Below are 17,431 nucleotides of genomic sequence, written 5' to 3'. Positions count from 1 at the left end.
CTTATCATCTATATTTTGCGATTCGTACAAAAAATTTTTTTTTACACAACACAAACAAAACTGTACTTCGACCAAGCAGGCTTTAAATTAGTGTGTTCTCTTTAATCAGAATACAATTGACAATGTATATAGTTATTCAAATATTTCAGACACTATTCTATCTGATTTACTGCTACTTAGAAGCTGTCATTCGCTTCTTTGTCCCAGTGAAGAAAAAAAGTTTTGCCGGTACCATTGTGTTGGTCACTGGAGCTGGCCATGGCATTGGGAAAGAGTTGGCCATGAAATTCAGTGAAGTCGGTGCCAGACTTATCCTGTGGGATATAAACAAAGTATGTGTCCCTCTTTATCAGTGAAATTATTGAAAAGGCAGTTAAAAAGTCTATAATCCAATAATGCTCAATAAAATTCACCAGTCAGTTGTAACAACGCCTCCCCCCCACCCCCAGCCCCAGAGAATAGCGAGGACATTGACTTTCAGTCCAGCCAAGCCCAGGCAAAATCCCCATCCTGAGGGGATGAAGTGCTGGTGAAACCCCCGCCAAATGCCCCCTCACCCCAGGGAACCTTGGTTAGTCCCATTCTCTGCTATATTTTGCACGAAGACAAAACCACCGCATTCACCCGCACTGTGGGGCCACATGAAAGGTAAAAACATGGCCCATTTCTCTGACTAACCCCAGCATAACCCCGGACCTGGTGGGGCTTTGGTTATAATTGACTGGTACATAAGGTCCACTTTTTGTCACAGTGAACATGACGCTGGTTTATGATTAGTGACATCATTTGAATAAAAATATATATGATACCACTTTATAAAGAGTTTTAATATTTATTTTCATAAATCACATTACTCGATCATGTATGATTTATCAAAATGGAAGTTTAAAACAAATGAAAGTAGAAATAGGTACTAATTTAATTCAAAACAAGATGATAAAAATATATTTATGCCAGACAATGCAAAATTGAGTGGAAAGGCAGCCTTATAGCTGACCTTACACATGAAGATTCCCTCAATAACCAGAATTGAAAAATAGAAGAATTATAGAAAAGTTAAGTTAAGTATGAACAATGCAAGTATATATTAAAGTGACACTCTTTAAAATCAATACATACTTATGTATAACAAATATCAATTTTGACTGATTAACCTTTATTTCTTTCTATACAATGCATTTACAGAAAATATTGATTACTGAAATCAAGATGCAAATGTGTATTTAATAGCATAAAGCCCATAGAAAGATTTACTGTGATCTTCTATTGTCTCCTAAGGTAGAAATACTGTGTTTTATGTACATATCTTTTAAATTTATCATTAAACTCGGTATCTTTCATAAGAACCATTGTTTTCAATAATTATTCATCCTTTAAGGATTATTGAAACAATATTAATAGTTGTGGTAAATCTTAAAAAGGGAGCAAGAGTGCATCTTTAATCATTTGCCAACAATTTGAATATTAAAAAAATGTTACAGGGTAATTTTCTTGTAAAATGAAATTAAGTGTATAATTATTATAGCGTTATATAAATGGCATTAGTTCAGTTCTACCTGTTTAATGCACAATTTTTATTTCTTTTGCAGAGACAAGTGGAAGAAGTTGAGCAGACAATTCGTAAAAGTAGACACAAGGATGACGCTGCCAAGTCTTATGTCTGTGATGTCAGCAAGGTCGAAAACATCAAAGTAAGGGTGCAAATCTGTGTAGAAGGGCTATAGTAAGATTATGGTCTCTAATACTGTTATAATATCTCAGCAAAGGACAAATGATGCTTTGTGACATAGTGTACTTTGAAAGGGTATGGTTGTCTGTCGGAATCTGGTTTTTGATAATCATTTTGAAGATCAGGGACATGCCATTCTACAAGTTCAGGTTTATTAAACAAAATAATTTAAGTGTAAGAATGTGTAAAAACATGTGCCATTTTATCAATAAAGATTTTAATATTATCAATATAGACACAAGTTCAAAGCCACTTAGCAGGGATAGCCCTTTGTTGTCTCGCAGACACTAAGCCCAGTGGACATGACACTTATTTCTACCTACACAAGTTGATAAGCAATGCCCATATGGGCTTATACAATGAAAACAATTTTAAAACTGAGAGGTAACTAATTGAGAAGTAACAAATTGCTGATAATAATATTACAAGACGCATTAATCTGACATTTAAAAAATAGCTTGTTTTCCAGGCCACAAAGGCAAAAATACTTGAAAAATTAGCTTGTTCCATTCTACAGCTGCAAAATACTTAAAAAGTAAGCTCGTTTCCAGACTACAGCTGCAAAATACTTAGAAAATTAGCTGTTTCCAGGCTTCAGCTGCAAAATACTTAGAAAGTTAGCTGTTTCAAGGCTACAGCTGTAAAATACTTAGAAAGTTAGCTTGTTTCCAGGCTGCCCTGCAAAAATACTTAAAAGTTAGCTCACTTCTAGGCAACAGCTGCAAAAATGAGACGAGAGGTGGGAGAGGTGGAGGTGTTGGTGAACAATGCTGGCATCCTACATGGTGGTTCCCTGCTGGAGATGTCAGAGGAGGACATCAAGAGGACGTTTGATGTCAACATTCTGGCTTATATTTGGGTACTGAGAACACATTTTCAGTTTATCCATTTTTTTAAGAAATATAAAAATGAGGTTCTTGTCATAGCCATGGTGTCTTTGTCTGCATTGTTGTGCAAAAACTTTTTCTGCATTATTGTGCAAAACTTTTGTCTGCATTGTTGTGCGAAATTCTTTGTCTGCATTGTTGTTCAAAATTGTTTGTCTGCATTGTTGTGCAAAAACTATTATCTGCATTGTTGTGCAAAAACTTTAGTTAGCTTTGTTGTGCAGAAACATTTGTCAGCATTGTTGTGCAGAAACTTTTGTCTGCATTGTTGTGCAGAAACATTTGTCAGCATTGTTGTACAAAAACTTTTGTCTGCATTGTTGTGCAGAAACTTTTGTCTGCATTGCTGTTCAAAAACATTTGTCTGCATTGGCATTGCTGTTCAAAACCATTTGTCTGCATTTTTGTTCAAACACATTTGTCTGCATTGCTGTTCAAAAACACTTATCTGCATTGCTGTTCAAAAACACTTGTCTGCATTGCTGTTCAAAAACATTTGTCTGCATTGGCATTGCTGTTCAAAACCATTTGTCTGCATTGTTGTGCAAAAACATTTGTCTGCATTGCTGTTCAAAAACATTTGTCTGCATTGGCATTGCTGTTCAAAAACATTTGTCTGCATTGGCATTGCTGTTCAAAACCATTTGTCTGCATTGTTGTGCAAAAACATTTGTCTGCATTGTTGTGCAAAAACTTTGACCTTGTCTAGAACTCAAAAAACGTTCAAGATAAAGTACTATGATACTGTGCTAAAATGTTGCCTAAAACAATATCTGCGCAAGTATATCAAGACCCATGACTCTGGTTTTATCAATTGCTGAGTTGAGCCCCCTGTTCAACTATAAAAAGACCCTTTTTCAGAAAGCTCCTGTTTGTATTACAAGATTATTTGCAACTTCTGTTTACTTTTTGATCTGTTTAGAATGTTTCAATACTGTGAACTACATATGATAGTTAAATACACATTATATCTGTATAATTGTATTATGGTATAACCTGCTGATTTACTTACATACTGGTAGAGTACCTAAATTGGAACAGTACCTTAATATGGAACACCCATTATAAAAGTGTTTTTCTGATCGCGATCGGCGTATTTATGATTTTAATCAATATAAATGCTTGCATTAGATACAAGTTCCAAAGAACATGATACTCCGGTAAGTATTTCAAATGCTGCTATCATTCAAAGTTTTTCATGTTCAAATGTCAATACATGGTAAGCGGGTGAATTACTTCAGCTTGCCACAATCACAGCATACTGGTTCAGTCTGTATTTTTTTGACAAAAAAAAAAAAAGTTGAAACTAAAATAAATAATTAACTTACTTAAACAAAACATGTACCAATAATTTTATAACCATACATAAAGATGAATAAAGAGTTAAAACTGTTCCATATTTAGGTACTCCAAGGACAAAAATGGCAGTCCTTGACTGCGGTTAATAAAGTACTTTTCATGCAGATTGATAGTATCTTGAAAAATGCCATTTACATCAACCAATCGGTCTTTAATCCTAGTATGCTGATGAAAAATTTTGTCATTGTAGTGCAAGTCTTACTAAAAATATTTCAAAAATAGTGCCAAAATTGTTCCAATTTAGGTACTCACCCAGTATATCTTTGATTTATACATACAAATTTATGTCTATATAATACAAATGACATTTATCACAATTTTACTAATTTATAATAAAACAAACAGGTTTTTTTCTTTAAATTATGATAGACTTATTCAAAACTGTTATTGTATTAACAAATAAATAAAAGAATGTTGCTAGTTACTAAGTAGTGTATATCTTTCATTGTTGCTCAGACATGTCGAGAGTTTCTCCCCTACATGGTCAGGCGTAACGAGGGCCATATTGTCAACATGGCATCAATGAGCGCTCAGACGGGTGTGGCATACCTCACTGAATATTCGTAAGTTTACTCCACATCCATATTGGTAGTGTTTAAATATTTACTCCACTTCCATATTGGTAGTGTTTAAATATTTACTCCACATCCATATTGGTAGTGTTTAAATATTTACTCCACTTCCATATTGGTAGTGTTTAAATATTTACTCCACATCCATATTGGTAGTGTTTAAATATTTACTCCACATCCATATTTGTAGTGTTTAAAGATGCACTATTACTCCAAAATAAGATTTAACACATATAATACAATTGTTAAAAATACCAAAAAGGATGAACAAATGTCGAAAACAATGGTTCTTATGAAGGATACCGAGTTTAATTTAAAAGAAATGTGCAGAAAGCATGGTATTGCTACCTTATGAGACCATAGTAAATCATAATAAATATTTTAGCATTCACCAATGATTTAATATTTTTGCATTTTCAGCTATTAAATACACAGTTACAATATTGTTTATAGTAATTAATATTTTCCATAATTGCATTATTAGGTAAGTAGTTGAGGGTGTATTACTCAAACTTTATGTTTGTCCTAATGTACATGTATGTGTATTGATTTTGAATAAGAGTGTCACTTTAAATACATTATATAATCTTTTGTCAGTATTTAGTGTTGATTCTCAGCAAACTAGGAACAGTTTACCCTTTGCCAGAAATGGCCAAATTTGGAAGACATTAACTTTTTTTCTACAAAACCTTGCATTGGTTATGTAAAGATAAACTATATTATATATTTTGTCTTAACCATAATGTTTAAAATTATACTGCTCAAGATGAAAGATTTATGTATGTTCAGATTTTGTAGAATTTTATTGTTAAGAAGGTTCAAAGGCATTTTTTTTCAAATTTGGTTTTCTAAGTGCAACTTTTTTTCTTCTAAAGTAGACATATTCTCTTAACAGAAAACTTATGAATGAAATCTTTTGCAATTTCTTCAGACTTCGATGGTATTTTGAGCCACGCTGACTAGCCTATAGGATGTTTGTTTCAATTTAGCCACTGTGGTACTTAATTGTTTATACTTATTTATGGTTGCAGGAATGTCAGTATAGCTATGATAAAGATGATATGAATCATTCTCAGAGTCTCAAATTCCGCGTTAGAAACCAGTTCTAGTTTTGTGTAAAAGTCAGGTAACCAGTGATATAAGACTGCTGGCATTTTACGTTCAAAATTGATGTTTTATGGCTAAAAGTGTTACAAACGCTTAAAGAAATATGAAATTTTCTGCAGTTTACCAAATATTTATCTGAGATCTGTTATTTTGTGAATAGCCTAATATGAATGAACTGGAGGCATTGATGCCAAAATCAGCTGATTCTGGGACAATTTTTAAAAAGTGTCAACTCTGACAATCTGTGAGAGTGCAGCTTTTATATTAGACACCAGTTAAGAAAAGCAATATTACTAAGGTCTCTGATTGATTGTTTATCCAGAGCTAGTAAGTATGCTGTACGGGGATTTACAGAGGCATTGAAAGACGAGATGAGAAGAGAGGGCCACACAGGGATTAACTTCACCACCGTCTACCCCATGTTTGTAGCCACTGGAATGACCAAGTATACGGTTGGCATGTGAGTGCATAACCTTTTTTATCCACATAGTGAAATCTGGTTATAAGAATGATGTACGCTGTTGTTCAGGCGGGCGGCATCAAATTCATTTATGAAACTGAATAACTTGAGTTACAGTTGACATATCTTGACCAAATTTTGTATATATGAAAACATTCTGGAGGACTTCCATGCATTTAGGGCCCCTAAGGTCAAGGTAAATGTTAGTAAAATTAGAAGAAACAGATGAAACTGAATCCATTGAATGAAGGCTGGAGTTCTCTGTCAATCCATTAGAAACCTGGTTTGGTTGTATGGCAACGTTTCTTGTTTTTACAATTTGTCCAGTTATTTCTTTATTTAGAGCATCATTAGGTAGTTAGTGAAAATCATAAATTGCCATAATATACAACTTATCCATGTCCTTGATATGTGTGATGGACTCTTCTTATCAACAAGTGTGGGATATGTCGTACGATCATGAATTTCAATTGAATACAAAGGGAGTCTGAATTGAAAATCAAAATTTATTTTTTAAATTAAACAAGCGTTATATATAGAGTTATATTTCCAGTCAAGGGTTTTGTCATTGTCTCATTGCAACCAAGGATAAAGGGTACGAAAAAATGACTTACAATATGATCATTGATAAGATTTTATCTGGGGTTAGGGTTAACCCTTGACCTTTGACCTTTTAACCTACTGATCTCTTCATTTTCAGAGGGGTCGAGTGGTTGACGCCAGCACAAGTGGCCATTGCTGTGGTAGAGGGAGCTCAGATGAACGAGACATCTGTGTTTATTCCCAGCTGGTACAGAGGCTTGCTCAAAATTTCCAGGTATATTCTAATGAGGTTGTACTAATATCAAGCAGCTTTAATACCCATTCAATACTGTCAGTATTTGTCAGGGAGGAAACCTGTGTAGGATGGTGTTTAGAATCGGTTTCATTTTTACCTTGAAAATTGTTTCCACTCAAGTCATCAATTATCAATTGTACAATAACTACAATAGGTATTTGACAATACTGTAATTGTAGTTTTATTCTTGTACAATAACTGAAAATCCTTAACTATGCTTATATCATGGGTATGTTTGAAGTTATTAAGTGTTGTTTTTGCTTTCGACCAGATTGTTAACGATAACATCTGAACATTTCCAAATGTATAAATGAACTCAGTCGGTGGAAATTAACAAAGCGCAATTAAGGAGCGAAAAAGAAGGGAAAAAAATAGTCGCTTGAATTGATGAATGATTATGACCAAATACAATCGATTGTCACTGATTTCAGGCCCAACCAATTAATTTTTGATAATAATCAATTATCGGAACATCACTACCGTAGGAGACTTGAGACATATCTAATTATGATAGCATACACATACATTATTGTTGTTTTTCCCATATGTTTATGAAAATTTAATTATTGTAATATAATGTTGAATTTTTAATGCATTTTTAAATGCATCAGTTTAGAGAATTTAAATTTTGATATGTGTTCGGCTTCTCTAGTTTCATATAAATTGTTATATTTTAGTGACAGAGTTATAAGGGTTATTTATGATTAAAAAAATAAGTGACTATTTGATTTTAACCTGGTATACTGCTCTAAAGGTTTGAATTTATATTTTCAGTTTATGGCCATCGAAGTTTAAGGAAAATCCAAACGAGTTGATGTATAAAGGTATCAACCCACAATACAAGGAGAGAAATGATTAATTAAATATCCGGGTATCAACCCACAATACAAGGAGAGAAATGATTAATTAAATATCCGGGTATCAACCCACAATACAAGGAGAGAAATGATTAATTAAATATCCGGGTATCAACCCACAATACAAGGAGAGAAATGATTAATTAAATATCCGGGTATCAACCCACAATACAAGGAGAGAAATGATTAATTAAATATCCGGGTATCAACCCACAATACAAGGAGAGAAATGATTAATTAAATACCCGGGTATCAACCCATAATATAAGGAGAGAAATGATTTATTAAATACCCGGGTATCAACCCATAATATAAGGAGAGAAATGATTTATTAAATACCCGGGTATCAACCCATAATATAAGGAGAGAAATGATTTATTAAATACCTGGGTATCAACCCATAATATAAGGAGAGAAATGATTTATTAAATACCCGGGTATCAACCCATAATATAAGGAGAGAAATGATTTATTAAATACCCGGGTATCAACCCATAATATAAGGAGAGAAATGATTAATTAAATACCCGGGTATCAACCCACAATACAAGGAGAGAAATGATTAATTAAATACCCGGGTATCAACCCACAATATAAGGAGAGAAATTATTAATTAAATACCCAGGTATCAACCCACATTATAAGGAGAGAAATTATTAATTAAATACCCAGGTATCAACCCACATTATAAGGAGAGAAATTATTAATTAAATACCTGAGTATCAACCCACAATATAAGGAGAGAAATTATTAATTAAATACCCGGGTATCAACCCACAATATAAGCAGAGAAATAATTAATTTAATACCCGGGTATCAACCCACACTATAAGGAGAGGAATGATTAATCAAATACCCGGGTATCAACCCACAGTATAAGGAGAGGAATGATTAATCAAATACCCGGGTATCAACCCACAGTATAAGGAGAGAAATTATTAATTAAATACACAGGTATCAACCCACAATATAAGGAGAGAAATGATTAATAAAATACCCGGGTATCAATCCACAATATAAGGAGAGAAATGATTAATTTAATACCCGGGTATCAACCCACATTACAAGGAGAGAAATGATTAATTAAATACCCGGGTATCAACCCACAATACAAGGAGAGAAATGATTAATTAAATACCCGGGTATCAACCCACACTACAAGGAGAGAAATGATTAATTAAATACCCGGGTATCAACCCACAGTATAAGGAGAGAAATGATTAATTAAATACCCGGGTATCAACCCACAATACAAGGAGAGAAATGATTAATTAAATACCCGGGTATCAACCCACAATATAAGGAGAGAAATGATTAATTAAATACCCGGGTATCAACCCACACTACAAGGAGAGAAATGATTAATTAAATACCCGGGTATCAATCCACAATATAAAAGAAGAGAAATGATAATTTCACAACAATTAAGAATCTGCTATATTGTTCACTAAAAGATCAGGGGCTGTATTCGATAACCAAATTAGATCTACCTTAAGAGTAAAATCTGAGTGTTTCCCATCTAAATATGTGTTAAACATGCATTAAATCTGCATTAAACACAGTGGTATTGGCACCATATTGGCATGCATACTCACTGAGAGAATTAAAATCTAGAAAAAAATGCACTTTTTGTGACTGAAGCGCATGTTATTTGCACTGATTTTTTTATTTTGGACTAAAACTGCTATAATGCACTAAAGCACATTTTTCTGCATTTAAAGTGCATTTTTTCTAGATTAAAAGCACTTTTTTGCGTTAAAGGCTATTATTTTCTGCATTAAAAGTGCATTTTGGTGAAAAGCATATTTTTTTTTTGAGAAGGGTTTGACTGAACTTAAACATTAATAAATAATCAATAGACTGAATGAAATTATTGAGACATATCTAAGGATAAGAATTGTATTGAATACTGGCTTGGCCATGAATTATTTTAGTAGCAAGTGCTGATGCACTGTTGTCTGCGAATCAATAAGGGCTATTCCATTTAAACATGTAACCCCCGGGGGGAAGGCACTTTTAAACTATGCCATCCCCCTACAGAAGCAAATTTACCCTTTTGGGGTCCAAATTAGCGAAAAAAGACACCCACCCATATACTGTTCAAATAATTGCCTTCCTCCTCCCCCCATCCCCCAGGGGTTATATGTTTTACTGGAATAGCCCGAAATAATGCTGCTGAAAATTTTTACCCTCAGCTTTGCACAATTACCGTACAGGAATGTTAAATGCCTGCTTACTCCATATTATTTTGGTACCGCTTAAAATGATTTCGTTACATAAGAGTTTGAATAGAATTATGTGATTGATATACTTGAGAAAGTATCGCTCACAAGGTTTTTGGTCAGAAAGGTTGCAAAACAGGTCAGTTACTGTTTGATTTCAGTGGAAATGATGATCTTATTAGCAATACCACAAACTGCAATAACTTGTATATGTGTGATGTTTTTAAGATGGTTTATTTTACATATTTGTTATCAGTGAAAAATGCACTTTCAAATGGTACCAAAAATAAATGTGATCGAAATTTAGCATTAGGCAAAAAGAAATGGCATGATAAGATAAAAATAGTATTTGTACCCCAAAAAAATTAAATGTCCAAATTAAAAATAAATGCAAAAATAGACCATTGGCAAATTAAAATAATCTACGTCTGCGGCATTAACTAACCACAATAATGAGTATTTAGAGAACTTTTTTTAACATTCAGACATTCATTATGTTCCCCTGGTGTAGAGTTGCCAAGAACTCAACACTGAAGCAGCTGTTTATATGAACTACAGCACTAACTAGTATACATTGATTTGGATGGATCATTTACAACTGTGCCAAACATAGGTACTACCATAGGGGCTTATGTTTTGGAAATAAAGTGTTACTATTGACAATAAATGTGTCATTCTTTATCATTCCATCCACAATTAATAATTTAAATTATCCAATATGAAAATGTATAGCTACAAGTATGACTTTAAACATGGTAACCACACATTTATTGTTGGTAATAACATCTTTTTTCACAAACGTCCGAGCCCCTGTGGGTAGTACTTGCCATATTACTTTCAAAAGTCTCATGTCTATATCCAAGTTTTGTCTTGAAAATGTATTATTGCAACAGTTGTTACACAAACAATTCCTGTGGAATAACAGACATTGTAAAACTACTGAAATACTATTGGGATTTTATTTTTACCTGCAGATGTAAGAGTTAGATGACATGAAATGAATTCTTAATTATTAATAATGGGCGGAGTGAGCCTAGCAAACGAGCCCTTCATAATTATTAAGAATTCACCTCAATGCATCTAACTGACTTAGAATACAACCTCATTGGCTGATACATTGTCACTGCAAACTCTGATGCAGGGAATGTGTATTGAATGATTGGCAGTAGGCGGACTTTTTAACACGCACGAAAGCTGAAATTCTTAATGATTAAGTCCACTACTTAATGGTTGCCTTTCTGCAACTTCATTTGCGTAAAATGTAGGTTGTATTCTAAATGCTATAAAACATCCTATTTTAATAATATGTAATTGACCTCAAGTGATATCTTTTTAAATGTCCCCTTTGTTTGACAAAGGATTGAATATTTTATATGGAATGATATTGTTATGTTTTTGCTGTGTTAATTAATTATGCAATTATTATACTATACATGTGTACGCCTAGTTAAGAATGTTTGGGGTTAATAGATGTTCAATATAACATTAAACATAGACATATCTTCGAATTTTATTATCTAAATGCACTAGCGCATGTTTGCACCCTTATGATGGATGGCTTACCTTTATTGTACCATATTTGATTTTCTTAATTGTAGTTTGAATTTTTATGAAATTAGGCCTAAAAAAATTTGTTTGGTTAGGGTTACATCCTTTTCAAAAACAGGTAGGGAAGGTAGGCTTTTTATTATTTTCTAATTATTTTTTATAAGGCTTTATATAAGAATATCATTTTCATCATTGGAGAATGGTGTTAAAGTTATCTTTTGTATAAGCATTTAAGGTTTAAACTACATATTGAAAAGCAATTAAAAAAAAATATATTTTTTTTTTTTTCATTTTTTTTTTTCAAACTGACTATGAAAAACGGTAGAGTCGGCGCCTATTCCGTAGGTAGGGTCGGGTAACCCGAAACAAATGTATTTTTTTAGGCCTTAGCTGTCGTATGTTTGATATTCTTAACTGTAGTTAGTATATTTGATATTCTTAACTTTACTTAGTATGATCAATTTTCTTAACTTTAGTTGGTATGTTTGATATTCTTAACTGTGGTATGTTTGATATTCTTAACTGTAGTTAGTATGTTTGATATTCTTAACTTTACTTAGTATGATCAATTTTCTTAACTTTAGTTGGTATGTTTGATATTCTTAACTGTGGTATGTTTGATATTCTTAACTGTAGTTAGTATATATGATATTCTTAACTGTATTTAGTATGTATGATATTCTTAACTGTAGTTAGTATGTATGATATTCTTAACTTTACTTAGTATGATTGATATTCTAACTTTAGTTGGTATGTTTGGTATTCTTAACTGTGGTAATGTTGATATTCTTAACTGTAGTTTGTATGTTTGATATTATAAACTGTAGTTAGTAACGACATAGTGTACTAGAAGCAGGACACAAACAAGAGCTGTCACAGTCACGTAACAAATCCTTGACTGGCAGATATACATCAAAGAGCATTGAAATGTTTGAAAATCATCTATGACCACCCCCTTATGGAAGCAAGGTCGTCATTTCACTTTAAATAGATGTGGGCTAATTTGATATTAAGATCAACATCTCTTTAAGTTTGAGGATAGAAGGACAAATCGTACTATAGTAATCAATCGTACAAGCTTTTTGCGATCAATGACACTACGACTGTGACCTTTGACATACTGACCTTAAAATGAATGGGGTCATCTGCTAGTCATGACCAACTTCCTTTTCAAGTTTGAGGACCGTAGGACAAAGCATACATTTTCAATCTGACAAGCTTGATGTTTGTATGTCATCTATGACAACCCCTGATGGCGTCGTCATTCCACATTCAATATATGTGGGGTAATTTAATATTAAGATCAGCATCTCTATAAGTTTGAGGATAGAAGGACAAATCGTACTATAGCAATCAATCGGACAAGCTTTTTGCGTTCACCACGACTGTGACCTTTGACATACTGACCTCAAACTTTATAGGGTCATCTGCTGGTTATTACCAACCTCCCTACCAAGTTCGAGGACCGTATAAAAGTATACTGTATTTATCAATCATACAAATATTTGGGTTTAAGTTCACCACGATCGTGACCATTGACATCTTGATTTAAAAATTAATAGGGGTCATCTGCTTGTCATGACCAGCCTCCCTACCAAGTTTGAGGACCTAAGCCTAAGCATACTCTAGTTGTCAATCGGAGACCGACATGTGCAAAGCAATATACCACGGTTTCTCCGATGTGGGCATACTAAGACAATACTATACACATGTACATTATGCTGACAGACAGTTTAGACGTGCGTCTTAAAATGTATTCGATTTGCAACTGCTACTGCCACTACTCACTACCCACCACCACCACCACTATCAAAACGACGGATACCCCAGATACACTACAACGCTACATGTATGCTTCCTTGTGTACCGTGGGCTATTTGGTTACGGTAATCTCGTAATCATGAATCATTAAATAGGCAGTTTCATTGGTTCAGCAAGTTACCAAATTCGAGAAATATGTATTTGCGTCTCAAAGTCCTCTGTATTTTTGGGAACCATCAACATATACTTGTCTTAAAACAGCAAAAAAAAACAAAGTCAAATTAAAATAAATGAAAAAGAAGAAAATAAGGTTACAGAAAGTGTAAATTTTGCTGATACTGTTCAGGACCTTGTTTTACTAATGTTGCAAAGAGTATTGGGAAATATCATGTGTTCGATTGTAGAAATCCCCGAGGTTGTCAAAAATTAAATGTAAAATGAATTTTAATTTTCAGTGGTAACAAAATATATGTTAAATTGTTTAAAGCCCGAAAAGAAGCTCTAGAACAACCAATAACTATGTTAGTTAACAAATTGACTAGAACTTGCGTCTTCTCTGATCAGTAAAACCAAGCTCAATTAAGTTGCTCTTTTAAGAAAAAAGATCCATTGGGCTAGTCAATTTACAGGCCAGTGAGCATCCTATTCCTATTGCATCAAAAACATTTGAAAAAGTTCTTCGTGATCAAATATATTCCTATTTAAATATATTATTTTGACATCTTTCTATGTGCATTTAGGAAAATCACGAATGTCATAACACATTGATAAATTGTATCACTTAAAAATGTAATACATTCCCTTTGCAGTTTCACTATATACTGTATGTTAATTGTCATATAGTCGGTTCAAAGATATGAGCTAATGTTGTGATGTTACGCTATCTTGCCGACTTTAAAGGGGCTTTCCAAGGTTTTTAAAATGCTCTTTTTACGGATTTTGTTAGTACAGTACGTCACAAAGAGTGGCAAATCATTAGAATTGTTAAAACTAAGATACTGAATGTTGATATATGCTCAAATTTTTTCTTCAAAGTCCACCATTTTGAAAAGCGTGAGTAACGCGATTCAGCAAATAACTGCACCGTGATTGGTTCATTTACATAAATGCATGATGCTACCAATGCACTTAATAAAGGTATAAATGTCCGCCAGCTTAGTATGAGTCCTTGCCCTATTTTCTTGAAACTTCTTAAGCCTAACAGACTTGAGTAGCTTATTTTGTTTAGCAAAATATCTTGCTTTAACCTTATTTTGATAAATAAAACTGAGATTTAGTGATTATCAGACAGATAACTTCAATCAACAATACAAAACCTTACAAAATAGTACACATTGCACAAATTATTCAAGAACAAAATTATAAAAGACTTAAGTTGTTTCGAGAAATTACAATACCCCTTGTGTGAGAGTGGATATGGTATCAGTTCTCTATTTTTTATTGACTGTTTGTTCCCCACTTCAACCAAGGTTTTTATAACTATGCTTCAATTACAACTACCAACCATCATCACCACCATCACCACTACTACTGATGCGGCCTCCTTCTATACTAAAACAGCTACAGTAACAATAGTAGCCAGTAACAAGAACATCAAATTAATCTACTAAATTAAATACAGTTAAACACCAACAACAACAGCCTAAAGTAGAACAACAAAAATAGCTCTGTATTTTATTGTCAATAAAATCATCTAGATTATGGTTACTCCGGTGTGTGTTTCGAGGTAGGACACAAACACAGTATATTTGCCCCGGGCCGCTGTTTTCGGGTCCGCTATCAGTTTCCCCGCCTTGTCAGTGTTGATTGCCGGGGTCTGGCCGGGCTTGTGTGACCACTTCTTGTTATCATCCAGTCGGTAGTAGTGGAAGTCCACATTAGGCCATATGACGAGGGCTATGTAACAGATCATGGGTTTTATGTTTGGATTAAATTTCGCCTGCGGCCTGATCCCGTCCCTCAATGTAGCGGCCAACACGTCGACCGCGTTTCCTGGTTTAGTGTGCATTTTCCCTGATCCGCGACCTAAATTATTTTGAAGTTTAATACTTATAACATTACTTATCATGTGATCGTGTTCCTGTCTTGGGTAATTATCTTTATACGTTTTACTTGACTTATAAACAGCTACAAATGAGTTTCGTTAAGGTCAAAGTTTTTTAATAAACTTTTAAACTGATGATTATCACAAGCTGTCTTTGAATGAGGTAAGAAATGTGGTAAAATCACTTTCCAAATCAACGCTTTCACAGATTGAACATTTTGACAACTTGTTTTCATGTCTTGGAACAAGCAAATTTTTGCAAAAAGCATTGAAACCAGAGATATAATACTGCTGACAATGAATCCGATTGCAGTTTTTCATATGTACATGTACGTATGTTCAAAAATGATGTTTTATGCATTTTTCTTGAAGCGTTAGTGACGCCTTTCGCCATGAATCATTATTTTTCGAACATGAATCGGAAAGCTGCTCGTTTTTTTATCAGTCACATTACTGGTTTCAAGACATAAACGCCAAAATTGGCTCATTTCTAGACACCAAACAAACATGTCAAACAATCAAACTGTGAGAATGCAACTTGAAATAGGTTATTCAACTGACCTGGTTGCGCAAACGTGTTCGTCATTTTGTTGTTTGCGTAGTTATAGCAGTTGTTTATTTTGACACTGGCGGCAGCGTTCCAAGGTGCAGGGACGAATGCCGGAAGCTTGCAACCCTTGACTGGGACCGGCGTGGGTGTGTTAGGCCTTGGGGTGGTAGTGGTGGCTGATGTGGAGGCGGTACTTGTCTGTGGTATTGTTGTGGTACTGTCTTCTGTAGTATTCTACAATAATACTCATTTACATTTCACATAGTTAAACTACGTACAACTACAGAATATAAATATTTGAATTGTCTATTTTTTAAATAACAATGACAACGGTATGTGTCAAATTGACGGATTTTGAAATGAGAAATTAGGACATGATTCTTGTTACCATGCCGCGGATGCTCTCCAGCACGTGCTCTAATACTTCCGGTTGTATACCCACGGAAGCGGATTCCAGGAGTACCGTCTCGAGTTCCGGAAGTGTGGCGATGCCGACTGTCCGCCATCCGAGGTCGCCCGTCCGATCCTTTACTATAAAACCTCGGTACCCTAGGTCCATGCCGAGACTGAGCGTGGAGAATATTGTAGAATTTATTTACTGGCTCTCATAGAAATATGATCGGGGATATATATATATATATATATATATATATATATATATATATATATATATATATATATATATATTATGATGAACATCAATGCTAGGTCACTTGATGCCAGACCTGCATCGCTTTTCACACATCGATGATTACTGAAAACATGAATTCAGGTACTAAAACGGATGTCTTAGAACAAGTAAAATTACGTAAGAATGAAAATAAGGATAATATTTCCTAACAAACATATCAAGTGGCCCTAAACGTGCAATCGCTTCTTTTGTGACATTTCTAGCATTTAAAAGTGAAGTTTACTGTCGGGATGAAACCTTTCGAAAAAGCACCTTGTATTTGTTGACGTCATCAACATCTCAACCAGCTGACCAAACATGTGATGTGACTCATCGACCTCCCATTTTGGATTCGGTCGACCGGAAAATACGTCCATCTCAATTTCGAGTACAGGGGGCTCTGTTAAGCAAGATGCCACATGAGTAATTATGACGTGATGCAATATGTTTAATTGTAATTTAAATACAAAACGATACCAATTTGAAAGATGTTCATGTACACCTAGATAATACAGGTTATCATCGTTGTATGCGCTTTACCTATCGTTGGCGCGCATTCCCGACATCGGCGCCTCTTACAACACATTTCCGTTGGACAGTCCCTCGACTTCCGGCATCTTTGTCGCTCACACTTTTCTGTTTCCGGTGAGCAACGGAAGCCTGTGACGCACGGACAGGCGTAAGCCATCATCGACGAAGGATTGTAGTTCTGCTTGGGTTCGCAAGCGTCCCTGAATCCATGTCCGAGTTCGACACAGCGGAACCGAATACAACAATAATTTTGCGGACAGTCGGAGTTTTTCTGGCATATGCGTTGGTGACACATA

The 17,431-nt window shown here is 34.3% G+C and overlaps 1 protein-coding gene across 1 annotated transcript; it reads left to right on the top strand.

Annotated features, from left to right (window-relative positions):
- The first annotated feature begins 55 nt into the window (after nucleotides 1-55).
- LOC128205142 (17-beta-hydroxysteroid dehydrogenase 13-like) lies at nucleotides 56-11,516 on the top strand. The gene is made up of 7 exons (XM_052906589.1): nucleotides 56-332; nucleotides 1,590-1,691; nucleotides 2,442-2,588; nucleotides 4,432-4,538; nucleotides 5,977-6,114; nucleotides 6,815-6,931; nucleotides 7,727-11,516. The coding sequence occupies exons 1-7, from the start codon at nucleotides 123-125 to the stop codon at nucleotides 7,809-7,811; spliced, it is 906 nt and encodes a 301-aa protein (XP_052762549.1). The 5' UTR covers nucleotides 56-122; the 3' UTR covers nucleotides 7,812-11,516.
- Nucleotides 11,517-17,431: the final 5,915 nt, after the last annotated feature.

The sequence above is a fragment of the Mya arenaria genome, chromosome 10 (genome assembly GCF_026914265.1).
Source record: "Mya arenaria isolate MELC-2E11 chromosome 10, ASM2691426v1".
Lineage (NCBI taxonomy): Eukaryota > Metazoa > Mollusca > Bivalvia > Myida > Myidae > Mya > Mya arenaria.
Note: the sequence above shows the minus strand (reverse complement) of the source record. Positions and strands in the feature narration are given on the sequence as shown.